Below are 19345 nucleotides of genomic sequence, written 5' to 3'. Positions count from 1 at the left end.
GGCGTGGATAAACGAACTCAAAGAGTGGTGCGCCCACCAACGCCATTATGGTAAAAGGCTGTCGGCTTATGCCTTGATCTTCACATCGGTCTCCTGATGGCCATAAAGTCACATACTCAATGTGCAATAACGCGGACTACTTGCGAAGGTAAGGGTGAAATGATCTGAATTTGATCCCACTTTCCTAAGGTAACTCCAACTTCAATCCCCTAGCGGGAAGGAAGGATGCAAAGCCAAATGCTGAAAATGCGACGGGAAATGATGAGAACGATGAAGAAGGAGCAGCTTGGCCTATTCGGCCAGCTGCACTGCATGCAGAGGTGCTGCATGTCACAGCCCCCGACACTGTGAAATCTCTTCCATGGAAAGCTTTCGTGGTGTGCCAACACTATAGACACTTCCAATCATCTACAATATTTCTTCGTAAGCATCATATCCAATACATGTTATTTTCGCAGCTGTCGTTCTTTTGTTACTTACTGAAACGTCGTATTTACCCACACCGAACTGCATCCTCAACAGTGCGACAAGTTTCACAGGATTCGTTAATCTCGCGGGGAGCTCTTGATAAACAAGGCTCTGACCATCCATCTCGCTTGTGGTTTCCAACCCGTCGTCTCGGTCGCTATCTGGAGTGATTGGGGTGGTTTCTTGATGGATCATCGCTGAGGGATGTGTGGTGCGACTGCCCACACGTATTGTATATCGGCACGTGCTGGGTGTGAAAACTGGTGCTGAAGTTTCTTCGAAACTATCGAGTCGACGTTCAATTCAACAAGAGAATAGAGAGGATCTGCTGTCAAGCTAGATTCTGTGTTGATGGATGCCGTTATAGCGTTGAAGTTCGTCTACAAACTGGTGGGTTGATCCATCGCATCATGTCCTCTATATATGGATGAATGCAGAGACTAGGCTGACTCTTCTTGCAGCGAGCCCACGGATTCCAGTGGGCAGTTACGTGGAGGGATAATCTATGCCAACTCCGCCCAGCGCGTAACCTTCAAATGAAGCTTTGGTTATTTCGGAATAGCGTCCAGGCCCCCCACATAATTAGAAGGGGGCGTAGTCACCGACGGGTTGCCTCACCTGGCCGGATATGCACAAATGTATCCCCCTGGCCGAGAAGGTCTCCGGAACTTGGCTAATCTATTGGCCTTCCGTCATTCCTATTCGAAAATGCCTACAATTCCGCCCAGTGTACGCCATGGCGCGTAACCCCAAGACTTGAATCAACCACATCCTATTTCGGCCTCTTCACCAGGTCGGGAGGCTGGACAATGCAATCCACCAGAAACCCCGGGCAAGCTATGCCTCATGTATCCATTCATGGGGCCTATCCAAAGCCAGAGCATTCTGCTCGCATCAAAGTGCTGAAATGGCTCAATGGCTGGTCCGGAGGTAACCAACAAACCCCATGGATAGACCCAGCTGAACAGGCCGTGATAAGCTGGCTACTGTGGAACTTCTCGCCGTTCTATTTTGACTCGTACTAACCACCACATTGACGCCTTTACGGGCCCCAACGCGGATGTCGATGATGAAGTCTTCACAACCCCACGATAAACCTCCTGCTAGCCGTAGCACCAACTTGGCGCATGGAAAGGTCAGAAATTGGCCGAATGCTTATAACCAGTTGCCGAGCGACAGCATGCCCGTCACACCTTCTCAACCACTTGGGATCCCACAGCCCACAATCCAAATTACGGGAGCCGATGGGGTATCTCTACGTCAACAATCCCTGGAGAATCAACACGAAGGACGAGAATACGAGCAAAGTCAGGGCTCATATAGTACTATTGACTCTGACGACGGCAGCTCCGTGTTCACGCCATCCGAAGACTTCAACCCTGCCGAGGAAGCCGATTCCCACCGGCTGGGCAACGATGGCTGGCCAACTAGTACGACAGATGCTCCGGAACGGAAACAAACTATAGAAGAATCTGTCGAGGAGTTGGTACGTGTTGTTGTCGGCGTCGATTGTTAATCGACTTCCAGTAGAGGGCTAACCCTATTGGGCTATGTTAGGCATTGGTTTCACCAAACCGAACAAATGTTGGGGGTGACATCAATCGCGTGGCTGTTGCACCTTTCCGGGACCAAAATGGTGGCCTACCTACGTTCAGAAAAAGGGAGATACACGATGCGACCGGTGGACGTCGCGAACTGGACTTTGAACGAAGGGTAGATTTCGAGTGCGGTCTAGGTCAAAGCCCTCACCCACGCATCACGCCGTCACATGGACTAGCCAGCCCAAAAGAACTTCTTGAAGATCGACTACTTGCGGCAATGGTAAACAACGACACGACTTGGGGCTTCTTCCCAGTCAACTCACTCCCAACAATAATCACCGAGTCGGCCGTTAGGGAGGAGCTTCGAAAGCTTTTCCATCCCGACATGAAGGATTTGAACGACATTTCGAAATATGCACGGAAAATTTGCGGAACACCGTCCTCAACAGCTACCTGCTTCCGAAAAATATTTGCCATACTGGTGATGATTGGGAAGACGCCTGCAATCTTCAAGTTCTTGGGCGAAAAGGTCAACGATTCTGATCTCCCACTGACGGCGTGTTACGTATCCTCAAACAATGTCCAGATCTCCGATTTTCGACGGGTACGTAAAGGACACGGTAAAGTCAGAGTGGAATGCTTCAGTGAAGGATGGAGCAAGATTGCAATGAAGAGTTTTGAGGAGTGGCAATGGAGGACTCTAGCCCCTATCTTTGAACAGTCGGACGAAGACAAAAGCGTGTCGCACTATTATTCGCCGACCGGCAGGATCACCTTACCATTCATTTACGGCAGCGGTATATCCGGCAGGAGAGCAGAAGAGGTCGAAGGTGGAGGCGGCCGTGTTACCAAAGTCAGGATTCATCCGGACCATCATTCCTTCCATTATAAAGATGTGGGTACATTGGCCCACCAGCGATTTTTCAAATGCACCTGAAGCACATGCTAACCATGAGTCAAAATCCAGTGCCCTTGGAGCAACTCCACGAATGAAGCGAGCAAGGTTTCGGACATTACACCTCCTTCGAAGGGCCAAGATTGTGAATGCCGTTTTGCCGTCAAGCAGTTGCATTCTACAGACGAGGCCTTCCAACAATTCAAGAAGGAGGTCGATGTGCTCAGGCGGTTCACTAATGAGAAGAATAACCACCTCATATCTCTGTTAGCCACGTACGAGCACAACGATGACTATTACCTGATCTTCCCGTGGGCACAAGCCACCTTGAAAACTTACTGGGAAGAGAAACACCCGAACCCCAGTCTGGACAAACAAACCGTAATTTGGGTTGCCGAACAGTGCAAGGGAATCGCATACGGAGTGTTGAAAATACACCAGTATACATCGGTCGAGGTGAACAAGAACGAACTTGACCCAGCAGCTGGGCAAAATGTTCAATTTGGTCATCATGGCGATATCAAGCCTGAGAATATCCTGTGGTTTCAAGACAGCCGTGAAACCACTCCCGGAGCGCAAGGATTCCAGAGAGGGACCCTAAAGCTAACAGACTTTGGCCTCGCCTCTATCAACCCCAACCGCACTGTTTCGAGACAACTGTTGGGGTTTCCTTGTTCGATATCCTATTGTGCTCCCGAGGCTGAACTCCTGCACTGCGGGCCTCCTGGACGACAGTACGATATGTGGACGCTGGGTTGCCTCTACCTTGAGTTTATCACGTGGATGATGGGAGGATGGAAATTAGTCAAAGACTTTGAACGCCAACGAAGCACCATGGATCCGCGGTGGGTGTGGAAGGATATCAAGACTGACACTTTCTATGAGGTCAAAGCTGGAGGTCACGTCTCCGGGCAAGTAAGCATGAAAGCAGAAGTGAAACCACAAGTGACAAAGGTAACTAACTACTCCTCTCCGCTCCCTATCAACACCTCCTCCACCGGAACACAGGATGCCATTGAGTACTGACAGACATATGTTAGTTTATTGAAAGGCTTCATTGTGACCGAAGATGCACCCAATTTGTTCATGACTTCATTGACATGATTCAGACTGGCTTGCTCATCGTCAGAGAGAATTGCCATGAAGAGTTGAGGTACACCAGTGAGATGGTTCACCAGAAGCTGGCCAAGATGCTGAGGGAATGCAAGGAAGACGAGTCGTATGGCTGCACTCCATGTCCGTTCAAAAGCGCTTCAGCCCATCAGAAGTGACAAGGAGTTGACGCGGAGAGAGTTATGTGGCCTGTCTTTGACGATTCATTGAAGGGAAAATGCAAAAACACCTTCTTCTGTGATACCCCATATTTTCCCAGACATAGTTCATGGGCTTAATTCCAAGCGAATTTCATCGTTGATGCTTGGCCAGTAATCACTGAGTTGTTCCTACATAAAGAACCAAACCACTTAGTCTTATCTAGAAGCAATAGCACATAGAGGCAAAGCGTATGGCGCACTTTCTACAGTTTTCTGGGAAGAGAAACACGCTGTGTGGCAACTAAGCCTTGCTTGGGTAAACGGGCAAGACTCTTCACCGCTTTGTGAATGACAGGTCCTCCCCTCTCAAGGACAAAAGTTTGCGACTAGTCCATTACAAAAATAGGAGCCAAATATTTAACGTCATGGGCCAGTCTTCCCAAAAGGACCGAATTGAGCCTTTACAACCAACTTTCGTCATGCCACATAGCACCAGGTCTCAACCAAGCGGTGACGACCTCTGTAGACCCTTATGTCATGGAGCTACAGGCTGAAGCACGAAGACTCAGAGGTCTAATCGCCACCTTCGATGAACACTCTCTAACCAACGGACATCTTACCAATGGCTACCACTCCTCCAAAAGCAACGCAGCGGAAGAAATGGGAATGCGCTCCCCAGCTGAGAGAGCCGCAAACGGAAGCTCGGGTCAACCCTCCAACCACTCCAGGACAACAGGAGCAGGAGCAGCCATTTCCAGTCCCTAGACATTCGTCACCGGCACAACCATCAATGGCACTCAAATTAACGACATCGCTATCAACGGCACCATCATAACGAGAACCACTATCTCGGGGACCCGCATCACCGGAATCACCATCAACGGAACCAATGCCATCAGCACAACCATCAACGGAGGATCCAATTCTACTACCAACACCAGCGCCAGCGGCACCAGCGTCAACACCCCCAGAACCACCAATATTCACAATCCATCAGTCGTTGAGACAGCTACAACAGTCGTCAACGAAGACCATCAGGCGGATACTACTCTCGTTGACCTGGGCAGAGAAGTACGAGAAGCCGCAGCCTCAATTGCCAACCATGAACGGGAGCTCTGGGGCACTAAAACGGTTTACCTCCGGGCGCTGTTCCCCGACATCAATCCGACTAGACTCAACCACTTTCTGAGAAGGGAGTTTGGAATTCCGTGGGGGACCGATCCGCCTGTTTGGCGGATTGAGGTGATTTAATGTTCCTTACCTAGGTATGGAGAAGTGTGGAGTTGTGAGTTGCAGGTTGCTAGAAAAAAAAAAGAGACCGGGAGCTGGACTGACATGGAGATTGGATTTTCGCGGTGTAACAGCTGCTAGATGATGGGAGCTGCAAGATCTGTGCGCCGAGGCGGTTGACGGATGAGGAGGTTAAGTCTTGTGAAGGGTTCTTGAGGTGGAGGTACTAGAGAGTGGTGGTGCCGAGTCGCAGGGGATTCGGAACGACTTGGGAAGGAACGAGGCGGAGAGGTCATTCTTGCAAAATTCTGGATTGAAGAGGTCATGCACACCCAGGCAAGAATAATGGGACAGAACGAAGGGAAGGCGTCAGCGGTTGCAAACTCGGGAAGTGGGTGAACGGAAACTCTGAGGCTCCAAAACACGAATGTTTCTTCAGACACCCAACTTTTGTAATAGACAATTTTCCAACGCCAACCACTGTACAAGCAATGAGAACCAAATCCGCGCTTAAAAACCACCAGATATCAGTCAGCCTCAAGAATGCAACGGACACGTGTGGAGATCAATCCATTGTCGGTGCTCTTTCGCACAGCTGGTTGGAATTCGTGCTCAGGAATCGGTCCTAACTAATTTTCCACCACCAACTCTGAACAATCAACCCAGAAACTCAGCTGTCCGATGGGCGTTAAGCGCGGATAACTCTATTGTCTTTGTCTGGGGAAGATGGCCTCCTCATGGCGTCGTGAGAGACAGGCTCGCGTGTTTGACACAAGAAGTGACCGATGCCCTCATCCTGTTAGATATATCAGTTTCGTCCAGTTTCTGCCGCAGCTTCATTCCAAGAGCTGACCTCACGTTCCTACATAATGGGTTGGTATGTAGCAAAGCCACGTGCTCTTTGGGAACCACGACAGTCCAGGTTTTAATGCAACCTCCAGCTGACTCAACTGCACAGGATCTGCACATTCTGATCCCCAATGAGGCTAGGGCACGGCAGGATGATGAGCTTGAAAAGGATGGAATCGGCGATGACTGCTATCACTGTCGTGGAAACAACCGAAACGAGGCGTATGCAACATTTCTCAAGCGCTGGATAAAATCGCAATCGCAAATTGCGCGCAACGCTCATGACACGACCTAATCAGTTATGGCTCTTGGCAATGTAGCTCATGAACTGCTTTCAGCGTGAGCGCGGACAATAATATTTATAGGGAGGTCTTTCTCGGGAGGTCTTTCTCGGGAGGTCTTTCTCGGGAGGCCTTTCTCGGGAGGTTTTTCTCGGGAGAAGGGAGGATTCTTCTACATCATAGGGGAGGTCTGTAATACAACTGTCGCTGGTTCTGCCCACTGGGGGTAGCCACAGCACCTTTTTAATTTTGTCAGAGTCAATTTACACAAGGTTGATGAGTAAGGAAGATGAGGTGTTCACATTTTGACGCAACTTAATTCGGCCAAACGCTGACGTTGAATCAAGTACCCATCGACGAGATCGGCGAGCTTGTGTAAGCCTCCAGCAAGCATGCCCAGACCATGAGAGTGGGTGTTATAGTGATTAATGAAAAGACGCAACAGGAACATCTTAAAACATAGTATTGGAGAGTCTACTTGGAGAAAGGGGTCAGCGGAGAGGTGGGAGGCGTTGATCGGTTCGAACATAATCACCAACCCAACGGGGATGGTGGTGGTTGAAAAATGTAGATAACTACCGATGTCGGCAACCCTGACCTGCTCAACCAAGTTCACGAAATGAAAGCATGTCAAATGCGCTTCCCATGCATGCAGGAAAGAATTCGATGTGGGTGATGCGGCAAGCGCGACGTGGGCGGCTCCTTCAAACAATCCAACTGGCCAGTTGCCCAATCGTGCCTTCCATTTATGCCCATTCTTTGTGGACTTTGTGAACGAAAAGACGCTCAAAATTTTTGAATTTGGTCAGGAGGCCCATTCTGGCTCCATGATTCTTAGTCTCAACTGATTGCAAGTAGTAAAAGGCGTCTAACACTACGAGTGACCAATGCGAGTTCCAGTTCTTCATGTGAGAACTTTATGTTGGACAGTTGGCGCCTGCGCTCCTTCGCCCTTTCACATCACTGTTCGTGCTTTGACGAGCTGCGCCTTTTCAGACACCTTTAATATTATTATGGAGCTTGAAACCTTGAAAACATATTGGTTCTTCGTTCCCTAGTAATGGAACATAAAGGAGGACTGTTGGTTAGCTCGAACTTCCTGCCACGGTCTCCAAGCCGCCCATTTCGACCTAGCATAACCGCCCGTGTGGGCATAGTATGTTGGCCCTCCCTTTCATATCATACACTTTGCCGCCGTATGGGATCACCTCCGTCTGAAGAAATCCACATAACGAGCGTTCGAGATCCTTCTGCAACATGTTTTATTTTGATACATCTGTGGTCAACTCGGTCTAGTAGATATATTTTTTCCCCATCCGAACCACCAATCCATTACTGCTTATCTCTTCTCGAAACGACTTGTACTCGAACTTTAACTCCAGCCCTCGCAGTCCTCAAAGTAAGCTACTTCCCTACCCTTGAGAAACAGCTTCCCTAACTTCACATAAACGTTCGATCAGACCTACTTGTTCTCTTACAAGCAATCACATCACGACTTTGTCCATCATGTCTGAGCCCATTGTGGTGTTGGATAGAACCACTTCAGCAACTGGTTCTCTTGTGGAAACCTACATCCCCGTCGAAGATTATGAGAATCTTGACGTCTTGGACTCGTTTCTGTCAGACATGTATGACAACCAGGACTTTAAGGTTACTGTAAGTAGCAGGAGAAGAACTTCCTTATACTCGTTCACCACCCGTAAAAAGCTTACATCACTCCAAGTACCCGTACTCATTGGCTGACAGCAGAGGGCTAATCCCTCTCAAACGAGGTACGATAGACCGATGGCGAAAAGTACGCAGTCTACGCCAAAGACCCTAACGACCTGGCCGAAGTGGAGCAGCATATTAAGGAAGGGAAGCATTTGAGGGTGAGTCGTCCGCATTGTGATGACGCAGGAGAGCAGATTATTCATACTCCGGAGTAATATCCTCGCTGTACCCACTCAGCTTTCATACATATGGAACACGAGAGGTTGCGTGGGCTAAGGAGCCAAATTGGAAAAAAAATAATTTCGGCAAAGTAATAAGCGAAGGGGTGTCAGGAGAGGGCAGGATGACATACCGGCTGGTGGGTATCTTGCGCTAGAAGGAGCATAACTGCAGGTTCAGTTGAAGTTCGGGATTGGGAAACACGGAAAATCCAACAATTGGTATGACCGTTGTATGAATGCGTGTGTTATAAGGGAGAGGCCGCGATCACCATGCTGCCCACTGAACGGAAGAGGCAGGAGCCCGCAACAACCGAAGTCAGTGGATGGTGAGCTCAGCGCTAACAGTACCACTAACTTGGGCGGGGCTACAGGGAACTTGCTCGTTTTGATGCGCCTGCAAGTCCCCTAGAACTCATGCGTGCCGGGGCATCAAGCGCTTCAGTCTATTCCTTGCTTCAACCCGCGTAAAGATCGCATATAATTACCAAATAAATGATAGGTTGGTCTGAATGCTTTTTGTGTCTCCCCATGAAATAGTCTGAAGGACTTTATGACGCCGCGGGTTGGCAAGATTTTCGAGTGTCCCCAAAGTTTACAGTTTGCTGTTGGGCGTCTAGCGCCTTCCCTAACAGCTGCCCACTGTACCTGCCGCTGTCACCTGGGTGAGCAGGAGCCAACGAAGCAGCCGTGCCCAAACGACCCAAGTTCCGGTCGGCGGCCGGCAAAGACCCGGAATGACATCGACGAAATCTTGTCCACTTCATGTTTGTTCTGCATTTGTCGTAGATATTACTTGGGCACTTGATCGCACGGTGACCCAAAGTATTGCAAAAATGTCAAGATTCACAGCTTTGGTCAGGCGCAACGCTGCTCGCCCCAACATAACCGCCCGTCAAGCGTCAAATCCCGGATGACCAGATGACAAGCTCATGAGCTGTGCGTGTAGAGCTTCTTTGTCGCTGTGGACACCATACTTGATCGACTTGCCGCCGAGGCGTTCTCGTGGATATATATGCAATGATGCAAGGTCCTCACTGCAAGACCTGGATCAAGAGAAGCCAACTTAATCTTCTTTCCTGACCACGCAATCCGACTCCAGAGTCGCGAAGACAACATCAGAAGCAGAACAGTTGCCCTACACCCATCACAACACCTTACCACATGTTTTGCAAGTTACCTGAGGGACTCATACACGCCATGCCTCATACTTTCCTCTCTTCGACGAAAGAGATGGACGAAGAGAAGCCCGAACGTTGCTAGAGGAGAAGTGCCGCAAAGGGGACTATGAGATCAAAGTGAGTGGCTCTCTGTGCTGATTCAAAGTTCCATGGAGAACAATAACCTAACGCTACCACAATAGATGCCCCCACTGGAAAACGGCCAAAAAGAGATATTTTTCGAGGTTTCGGTCCCTGTATGGATCTCGCAAGATGTCCTTGAACCATGTCAAAAGAATCCGCCCATGGGGAGATAGGGTGCCATGCCTAGAGATACTCGCCAGTAACGGAAAGGCAAGATTTGTGATGGGAGAAGATTCTGGATACTGGATGCTGGGATAAGACAAAGTGTGCAGCTCGAAGAAAATGGGGAAGAGAGGGAACAAGGGTTTCACAAATGTCTATCTTCCAAGCCTACTGGACGTCCCAAAAAGTGGCCTATTGACAAGACACCTGTCACTCATTATATGCGGATGTTTACATGGGGGCTCATGGAGCAAAAGTGAAGGTCTAGGGAGAGATCTCGGAACATTCACAGTCGATCCCCGCTAACAATGAGCCTTGTCTTTTTGCTGGGAGCTCGGCAAAACCCCAATGTTCTCGTCGATGAGGATGGGTAGTTGGGTGCTGCTGGTTGGTTCCAATATCACCAACCATATCCAACAAAGGAGAAGTCCAGTTTGTCTGCGCGTAACGCCCTGCACCCATGGCCCAACATAACCGCCATTGTGAGCAATGCGCTGTTGGTTGTCCCTTCTGTCCAACAACTCCTTTGTCACGAGATCCTACCCACTGAATCATGCAACAAGCAACTACTTACCCAGCATCCGTGAGTTCTCCTCCCAGTTTGCGCGTTTAATATTTGATGTATGTTGATCCTCCACGGCATTTGAGCTCCCAAATTGCAATTCACAACTCCCAACACTGTTCGACAGTAATCCAGTCCCAGTCTGAACACTTCCCATAATACAGCAGCATCAGGTCCACCAATCCGTCAGATTGGGAGAGTATATTAGCAATACCCGGTAGGTTATCAGTATGGACAGCAAGAAAACGGCGGCTGGGACGCAGGTAGGGCTGGAAACCAACGTAAGTGAAGTCGATCTGTCTACAATACCTCCAACAATTTACACGCAAAACAAGCGAGGATAAAGGAATCACCATTTGAAGAAATATCAGCGCTATGACTTACCATCTGACTTCTCTATCAAGCATTTTGCTCCTTTGCGGCTAGTTATCTAGCCATTTATGAACCGAGTCTGAGTCGTTCAATTCCAGGTCCAACGACAACTTCCCGTTAATCGAGGGCCTTCCACCTTCCCGAAGAGCACCCAACAGCACAACCAGCCGCTCGCTTGAAACATGAATGCTGGCTCCTAACTCGGCTCGAGGGAATCTTTGTTTCTACAATTCTTGACATGTCCTCAGTGACAAACCCGGCAGTTCCTCCATAAACATATATAAAGGTCTGCAACTTGTGCACGAAGTGTAAAAACTGAACTAAAAGTCATGGGGTCGGTTTTGAGGACCTGACGAGTACTTTGACTGGATATGTTCTTTGTCTGTTTGTCACCACCGCTCGTGGCAAGTTCCCGGCGTCAACGACGATTCGAACATACCAACCAGTCGCGCATACCTCGACCAAGTTCTGAGGACTCGCAAATAAAATGGCACACTGTCCATGTATTGATCGGAGCACTTGCGTCCACACAGGAGAAAAAAAACAAGAAAACTCAACAGGACCGGAAGAAGACAACCGCCATCTGACTTCTACCCCCCTTAAGGGCACACAAAGTTCTAGGATTCCTCAAGTACCCATATATTAGCAAAATGGTATCAACAAACATTGGGAAGAAGAGGAGTCCCATAAGAGCGCAGCAACAGCAGCAGCAACAGCAACAGCGGCAGCAAAGACAGCAACAACAGCAACAACAACGAGAATAGCGGCAGCAACAAGACCATGATTCCGCCGAATTAGCAGCCAACGAAGAGGCCGAAATTCGCGAGGCGCATGAGAAAGAACAGAAAGACAGAGCTGAATTCCCCTACGAGTTGAAACCGTCAGATCCGCAGGGCTTGAAGTATAACCTTAAGGATGTGGGCGATCTGTTACGGAAAAGATCTGGACGTGACTATGGCAGATCTTTCCACTTACGTGTAAGTGAACCCCCCCTGCTTATATATTTTCGTCCCTCTCCCTCTTTCCCAGCACTGGAAAGACAAGGAAGGACCAGTCCAGCGCTAACTTGACGAAGAAAATTGCCTCCAAAGGACACCATCCTCTTCACCCCTGAAGAACTCACCGAGAAGGATTTTGAAGGTTGTTATAATGCTTATGGGAAGAGGAAATACTCAGGAGGAGGATAAAAAACCGTAGAATTCGCCCATCTGAGCCCCCCAAACAAAACTTGTAAATGTGGTCTCACCGGTGTATCGCCTTCCGTAGGAAGCTGTGGTATCTGCCGGCCGCGCGGATCCAAAAGCACCATCTAGCGCGGCCCGACCGTATGCCGTTGTTCGGGCAAGGCAGAGGTCTTTGGGGAAAGAGAGGTAGCGAGATAACGACGAGGAGGACGACGACGACACCGGGGATATGACGAGACAAAGGTGGAAGGATGGCGGGGATGGTGGGGTGGGGCCCAGAAAAATGTGCTACGACGGTGCTCGGAAGCGGAAACAGAGAAGTGCTGTTGTTTTGGTTGTTGCTGCCCAGGGAAGGTGCTCTGAGGGCCGGATGTAAACCGACGGGAGGTGCACCCGGTATGGGACGGAGATGGTTCTTGCCCAAAACAAAGTTCAAGTCAGCTCCACTACCTCACCGGTTTCCAATGGAATCGCCACCCACCCGGTTTGTGCTTTAATTAGTCAGTGTGGATAGTGGCTCAGTGATAAGGTACTTGTCTCACGACTCTCCTTTTTGTAACCTGGTAATCGTCAGTTCCATGCCAGCTGGTGACAGATAGTGTTTGGCCGCGCAGAAAATCCCGGTCGTCAGAGATGTGAATGCCTTCAACCGGCGAAAGGGGGTTTCAACGGGCAAGGAAAGGGGAAAGACATGTCATATGACAAAACACCACACGCAATGAATCTGAGAAAACCTTGGTAATTCAACGCAGTGCCTTCTTGAATTCCAACGAACACGCAAGAGATCCCCATGCTCATCTGCTTTTGATGCTGTACTCTGTACTTCAACTCAATGCTCCAATTCATTCCTAGGAGTCTCAGACCAGTCATTATTATGCAACACCAATACTATACCAACATATATGAAGACAAAGACATATAGAACACCATGCAACAGGCTACAAGCCACCAACACCATGCTTTCCTTTTTCAAATCCCGGACCCAAATGACAGAAACAATACGCCAAACACAAGCCGCACTTTTTGAGAATCACGACCCGTCAACCCCATTAAGACCTTCCACCCTCTCCGTCGGCGTACTATAACTCCCACTGCCACTGCTCGCCCCAGCCGTAACCAGCGCCCTCAAACTCGCCATCTCCCTCTTCAACCTCGCATTTTCCTTCTTGACTCTCGCTGCTTCCTCACTCTGATCCCTCAGTTTCGCCAACAGTTCCTCCTTATCTTCCCTCCCCTTGCCCTTCAGAGCTTTAAGCATCTTGCCAAGTTCGCTATTGAACTTCTCATACAAAAGTTCATTCTCGGCCGTAGCCTCCTTATAAAGTTGATCAATGGCTTTGACTTTAGCTTCGGCCGCTTTGAGCGTGACTTCCATCTCCCGATTTATTTCTGCCTGGCGTTCCTGCAGGTCCAGCATGGCTTGCGGGACGCGCTCCTCGAGGGCGCGAACGGCGCTGGAGAGGCGGCGGATTTCGTTGGAGGCGGAACGCGGGATGGTGGCGTTGATGCGGGTCATGTCTTTTGAGATGCGGCTGAGTTCGGATTGGAGAGTGGCATCAACTTCTTCGACGGCTTTGAGTTCGGTTTGCAAGCGCTCACGGAGCTTTTGTGGGGAGCGGAGGCCGAGGCGGCCGCTGGATGTGGTCGGGGTCTTTAACCCCCCGTTATTGTAGGGCAGGGCGGGACGGCTCGGGGATCGAGTGAGACTGCCGCCATTGTTGGCAGCGCCGTTGCTGGTGCTATTGCTGTTTGATGATGGCCGTTCCGCGGTGGGGAGCCGGGAAGGTTTCAGGGTTGGGATTTGGGAGACCGAAAGGGCCTTGGGACGTTTCCGGATGGGAAGAGACGAGCTGAAGAGCTCTCTCTCAGGTGGAGTGCATGGGGTTTGTGCTAGGGGACTAACGCTTGGGCTCTCCTTTGGACGGGACGCGTACAACGGTGGGGTCAGTTCAGTACCAGGGCTGATATTAGAGCCCGAGCCGGGACTAATCGGTATCTTGGTGGGTGAGTTCGGGCTGACGGGGATCTTGGTCGGTGCTGGGAGACGGGGCAGCGTGTTAAACTTTTGGGGGGCCTGTTTTTTGTTAATCTGAGCGGGCACAGGGAGGTCGGCGGTGTCGGGTTCGATGACCAGCGGGTCCTCTTTATCGTCGACCGGGGGTGGGCTCGTAATCGAATCTACCAGGGTGGTGGACGACAATATCGACTTCAGATCCGACAGCGAGCTGCGACGCTTCTTCTTTAACCGCTTGGATCCGGGGGACGCTTCCACTTCAGTTTCCGGCTCGCCAATCGTTTCTAATCGTTTTGAACTAGACGGACGGTGCGTGATGTCATCGAAAGCTCCGGCGATTGGAGGCCTGTCTCGCGACCCTGGGCGTCGCGACCTGTTGGGTGTTGGTGGATTGAAGAAAACGCTGATATCGATTGATTTTGACCTACTCGCTTTGGAAAGGCTGGAACTTTCACCTGGGCTCCTTGTGTGCTTGCTGAGGGACCGCCATACCGAAGGACGATCGCGATCGGATTCTTTGTTGCTGTTTTGCCGGAGGAGGTTGTCGAACCCAAACTTTCTCCGGAGCGACGAGCTGTTGGACGTCATGGATCCCGTGATGGACTTTTGGCTCCGGTTACTCGCGGTAACGTCTTCGTGTGAGCTCTTGAGCTGTAGGGTTGCGCCAAAGCTGTGATCCTCGAAGATTCGGTCGCAGTCTTCAACAAGGCGGTCTAGAAGGTTGATGTAGTTGGAACCGGTGCCGTCGTCGACAAGTAATTCCGCGAACGCTAGTGTCAAGGCACCCCGATCTCCGTCATTCGAACATCCATCTAGTAAATCTGCCAGTAGTTTGATCAGTGCGGTGAAGGCCCGTCGGTTTTGTGGGGCCAGGTCTCGGAAAATGAATCGGACAAAGTCGCCAAAGTCGCCCACCACTCTCTTGGAAGCGCGGACTTGGAGAGCATCGAGCGCGTGCATGGTTATGATCGGTCCTATCTGATCGCGCCATGCGATGCGCACAAACTTCTCGAAGGCGGCAAAAACTATGTCAGTGCCCACCTCAGCCGAGGCTTCCAAATCAAAAGGAAACTCGATCAGTCTGTTGTAGAGATCGTTGACCAACAGTTCATCTGCCATGGATCTAGTAAGCAGTGTTCGGCCATGATAGTAGCCTTTACGAGCTTGTAGATTGGCAATGAAACCAGTGAAGGTCTGTTCAAGACGGAACAGTGGGTTTTCGGGGCGCATGTCCTCAGTAGTACCCAGCTTGATACTATGTTGTTCCTTGATCGAGGCCGCAAGCAACATCAAGTCGTTCCGACTGTTCGTCCTGGCCATCTGTGAGGGGAGCAGAGCGGGAGCACTCCCATTAGGATTCCGCTGGTGCCCCCTTAGCGAGCCATTGGGCGTACTTTCTGTGAGCGTAACACTGGGCGTGCTGCCACCGAGGAAATTCGACAACAACTTGACGGGGGATGCGCTTTGTGAGCGCTTGTGGCCTTTTTCCATGTCTTTTGAACCCATGTGGAGGCCGCGTAGGATCTTGGTGTAGTAGTTGACAAGGGCGGGAGCGAGTCTTAGGTTAGCGACACAGGTTTGGGTACTTAGCAACTGGATGATTCTGCGTGAGAGGGTTGGTAGGAAGTCGTCCAAGGCAACTTCGTCGCTGAACTTTTTGCCGTTCAAGCCAAGAGTATTCATTGATATCCTCCTCAGATCCGCAGTCCTAATCTCGACCACGACCTCTACGCCGTAATGACCGACTGGGGCGCTCTTGGTACCTAGGTCCATATCCAGGACAACCCGGATAGGCGCTGGTTCTCGTCGGCCTTCAATGAGTTGATCTGCGGCCTCCTGAAACACCGCTGCGTGTAGCCGGAAATTGTTTTCTTCCATCCTCACAGAACGCAAAGTCCATGTGGGATCTTCTCTCTCCGGCTCGGAAAATCGTCCCTCGATACGAGCCTTGACGATTTCTTCGCTCCACTTGGATGCCCTACCCTCGTACATTTCTTGCAGGAGGAAACACCTCGAGGTAATCGCCTTTCCACCGAAATACTCGCCAGAATGTGACCCCTTCATGTCAGCCGTGGACGCCATCCAGATTAGCCTACCATCGGCAGACTCTGTGAAACGAACATCGGCAAGGTTATGCCACCCCGTAAGCGCAAACTCCCACATGCCAGGTCCTCCAGCAACGTTAGTCATGGATGCCAGCAGACCAGCGGGCGATGGCTTGTCAATCTCGCGTAGTAGGTCACGACCAGTAAGCCCTGAGTCGGTCTTCTTCTTGATGATGACAACAATATCAGAGAATACGAGGAAAATTCCGGCATTCTCTTCAAGGTCCGATTCCCGAAGGTCATCGAACGGGGGAGGTAGCTCGACAAAATCGGCAGCCACGGCTAACCTTCCTTGCGGCTCCAGGTCTGGGGGCCAGCATTCCACCATTGCGCGTAACCTGTTAATGATGTGGGGCTTGTCTCCCGCACCCTCGTCCAGAGAGCAGATGTTGGTTATTATATCTCTTGCACGGAGCATTAGCTGCAAGGCAGGATGCGTGATGGGCAGGCAGTTCACAATTTGGTCGATCATGAGACTGTATCGTGGCAGTCGCTGGACCGGCTCTATGAGGAGAGACCGGACTGCTTGTTCTCCTTTCTGGGCTACTCGCTGGCGAAAGCTTGATTGTTGCTCTAGAAATAGGTTGAGTAATCGGGGAAATTCCCGACTGGCCCGGATGTAGTCTTGATAACACTCGGTGAACTTGGGGAACCACTCCATGAAGAGGCGGGCCATGGCCAAAGCACCGCTGGGGTCCTTGACCTTGACGGAGCCCTCTCCTCTGTGTATTGGGAAAGGTGTCTCCATGTCTCTGATCGCATCCTCTTCCGTGTCGTCCATAATCCGCCGAAGCTCGTGCATAAACGCCGTGTTTAGCTCTAATATCTCTCCCGCCGATGGGGGGAAGAGCTTGTCCAGGTCATCCTCTGACGGGCTGATGCTACCGGTAGCTCGTGCCTTTGCAGCTTGGCGGAACTCGTCGGCCACATGGTTCACCAATTCGTTCACCTTGAGCACGTAGCGCTCCTCAGTATCGACCAACTCGCCCAACTTCATGCGCAGCTCCACTTTCTGGTTCCTTGAGAACGACTTGGTTCTGTTTCGTAATGAGGCGGGTCGCGAAGGTGCGCGGCGAAGCTTCGAAGTGGGCAGAAACACAGGCTCTCCAAACAGCTTTACCAAAGGAGTATAGCCGCCGTACTGCCTTAGAGTCGGGTCCAAAATATCGTCTTCATCTTCGGGTACCTCCTCGAGTTCTTCGTCATCAAGGGGAATGATGGAGCCTGGGGGCAACACCAAGTCGATATCCACGTTGCTTATGTGTTGTGTTTGTAGCGCAACTTGGAGGCTCTGGATCACATCGGCAGTGTTCTCGGCGGGAACGGCCGATTTGGCGAGGTCGGCGGCATGCTGAGGGCTGAATAAGGTAGCTGCCGTATCGGGAGCCCTGGGGCCTCGTGTGGGATACTGGTGTTTTAGGTAGGACTTGACGGCTTCTGGTAGCTCGCTGAAGTACTTGTATAGGCCAAAGGCCAGTCCTCTGCAAACCTCGTCACCTTGGAACTCGCGCGGCAGGTAGTCGACAACATCGTAGAAGGGAGAGTTGGGAGAGATGGTGATGCGGTGAAAGGACATAAACCCAGCGGGGGTGTAGACATGGACCTGGATGCGCGAACTGTTGAGAGTGTAGTTTGCTGTCGTCGAAGGGCCGTGGAAAACCAGGACGGGTAGGTGGCCGATCAAAGGGTCGGTGGTATAGTAGAGTGTGACATGCTCTGGCGAGATCGCCAGCTCCTCCGTGACACGAACCATGTTGGCCTCAATTGGTCGCCGTGGTCATGACGCTGTCGCGGTCGAGATGGGGGGTTCGGTGGAGAGATGGTCGCGCAAGAAGGGGGAGGTGGGCGACAAGGTTTGCGACGGGCGACTGATGACTTGCGACTGGCGGAGGGTTTGTTGGGGGATAGGCGGCGTCGACTCGGTGAGAGGCTCTCGTCGGGTCCAGCCCCAAGGAGGCAGGGGTGGGGGCAAAGTAAACAGACGGATCGAGTCGTCGGGATCAGGGAGCTCTGGGCTTATCGACGGCGGCAGTATGCAGGGAGGACAACTTGGTGTTGGCTATAGCGAAGCCCTGGGAAGAGCAAAGTGTCTCGAAAAGGCTCTCGGTCGCGATGTCTCCAGTCTGTGTGTAGTCGGGTCGGTGCAGGTTGGATCGGTACGTATCCTAAGTGAAGAGGTCGGTATGCTTGGGAATGTCTTCCGTGGTTGATCTCGCTGACTGGCTCTGGCCCTGGTTGGGTAGGTAGGTCAGGGTAGGTAGTGGTGGTTGGTGAGTGGTAGTGTTTGGGATTTGGCGGTGCAGACCTGCAGACAGATACCGTGACTTAGTAGCGGACAAGGTCGAGCGAGTAAGTACCTTGAGAACAGAACGAGAGTAGCACTGCAGCTGTGGCGCCAGATATTTCCGCCTTTTGGGGGACGGGATCGTAAATAAACAGAGCAGCAGTGCAGGACAACACAAGGCCATGGAGCTGGGATAAGATGAAGGGCAGGAAAGCCAATGGGTGAGGGGGTAAGTACCTGGACGTTGAGTCTAGAGAGATTGCGCTGACCGCGTGGTACCAAAAGCCGCGACAGGGGGACCTCTTCTCTGCTTTTTTCTTTTTTTGGCCTAATATTACGGTATATGTGTATGCGGCTCGTCGTTATAGCTAGCTGGCGTCTTTTGAAAATGTCTCGTCGATTAGAAGGTACTGTATGTCGTAGTAATCGTAATGTGTACAACTAAAGCTGAGTAGAACTTGTTCTTTGGTGCATAACTTGCCAAAAGTCTAAAGAAGGGAGAAAAGAGAAACGACAGAATGTTCGCAGAGAAGTGGACTGTGGTTGGTCGGTCGGCTGTAGTGACTGAAAGCGAGCGCAAGCTGCAAAAAGAGCAGGCAGTGACGACGGTGGTGGAAGTGTGTTCTGTTCCGATTCCTTAGCAGGCGGGAAGCCAATATGCAATCGCAACTGGTACCACTACTACCACTGAACGCAGGTCGACGATGCAAGGCAACGCAACGCAACCGTAAACCTGGTTCGTTGGGATTCGGGGATCGTAGGTGATGAGAAGTTGAGGGTTTAGTCGGACGGAAGACCAAAAGGAAGGAAATCAATGCGAAACAAGACACTCGACAACAACGACCTGGCCCAAGGAACGGGGTGACGGGGGACGGGGAGCACGGGCTCGGGGGAATGTCAATGCGACAGG

At 51.0% G+C, this 19345-nt stretch overlaps 4 protein-coding genes across 4 annotated transcripts; 2 read left to right on the top strand and 2 right to left on the bottom strand.

Moving 5' to 3' along the window:
* Positions 1-153: 153 nt before the first annotated feature.
* On the bottom strand, positions 154-843 carry SMAC4_12743 (uncharacterized protein). Its single transcript, XM_024655673.2, has 2 exons — positions 481-843; positions 154-408 (listed from the first exon to the last, which is right to left on the bottom strand). The coding sequence occupies exons 1-2, from the start codon at positions 661-663 to the stop codon at positions 331-333; spliced, it is 261 nt and encodes an 86-aa protein (XP_024511522.1). The 5' UTR covers positions 664-843; the 3' UTR covers positions 154-330.
* Positions 844-1486: 643 nt separating this feature from the next.
* SMAC4_04709 (uncharacterized protein) lies at positions 1487-5478 on the top strand. The gene is made up of 3 exons (XM_003346488.3): positions 1487-1954; positions 2026-2904; positions 2977-5478. The coding sequence occupies exons 1-3, from the start codon at positions 1529-1531 to the stop codon at positions 3928-3930; spliced, it is 2259 nt and encodes a 752-aa protein (XP_003346536.2). The 5' UTR covers positions 1487-1528; the 3' UTR covers positions 3931-5478.
* Positions 5479-8023: 2545 nt separating this feature from the next.
* SMAC4_04708 (uncharacterized protein) lies at positions 8024-8445 on the top strand (the record flags this gene model as incomplete). Its single annotated transcript, XM_003346487.1, has 2 exons — positions 8024-8173; positions 8299-8445. The coding sequence occupies 2 exons, from the start codon at positions 8024-8026 to the stop codon at positions 8443-8445; spliced, it is 297 nt and encodes a 98-aa protein (XP_003346535.1).
* Positions 8446-13062: 4617 nt separating this feature from the next.
* Positions 13063-18738, bottom strand: SMAC4_04706 (uncharacterized protein; the record flags this gene model as incomplete). The annotated part of the gene is made up of 1 exon (XM_066090163.1): positions 13063-18738. Exon 1 carries the CDS (start codon positions 17902-17904, stop codon positions 13063-13065), a length of 4842 nt encoding a protein of 1613 aa, XP_065946517.1. The 5' UTR covers positions 17905-18738.
* Positions 18739-19345: the final 607 nt, after the last annotated feature.

Source organism: Sordaria macrospora, chromosome 3, assembly GCF_033870435.1.
Source record: "Sordaria macrospora chromosome 3, complete sequence".
NCBI classification, from domain to species: domain Eukaryota; kingdom Fungi; phylum Ascomycota; class Sordariomycetes; order Sordariales; family Sordariaceae; genus Sordaria; species Sordaria macrospora.
Note: the sequence above shows the minus strand (reverse complement) of the source record. Positions and strands in the feature narration are given on the sequence as shown.

What these genes read in the sequence shown, in the direction of transcription:
- SMAC4_12743 (XM_024655673.2), bottom strand. Translation starts at nt 663, where the DNA reads ATGATCCATCAAGAAACCACCCCAATCACTCCAGATAGCGACCGAGAC. An exon ending in TGGGTAAATACGACGTTTCA is followed by an intron (nt 409 to 480) that starts GTAAGTAACAAA and finishes GAAATATTGTAG; the next exon opens with ATGATTGGAAGTGTCTATAG.
- SMAC4_04709 (XM_003346488.3), top strand. Translation starts at nt 1,529, where the DNA reads ATGTCGATGATGAAGTCTTCACAACCCCACGATAAACCTCCTGCTAGC. An exon ending in AAGAATCTGTCGAGGAGTTG is followed by an intron (nt 1,955 to 2,025) that starts GTACGTGTTGTT and finishes GGGCTATGTTAG; the next exon opens with GCATTGGTTTCACCAAACCG. An exon ending in ATTCCTTCCATTATAAAGAT is followed by an intron (nt 2,905 to 2,976) that starts GTGGGTACATTG and finishes GTCAAAATCCAG; the next exon opens with TGCCCTTGGAGCAACTCCAC.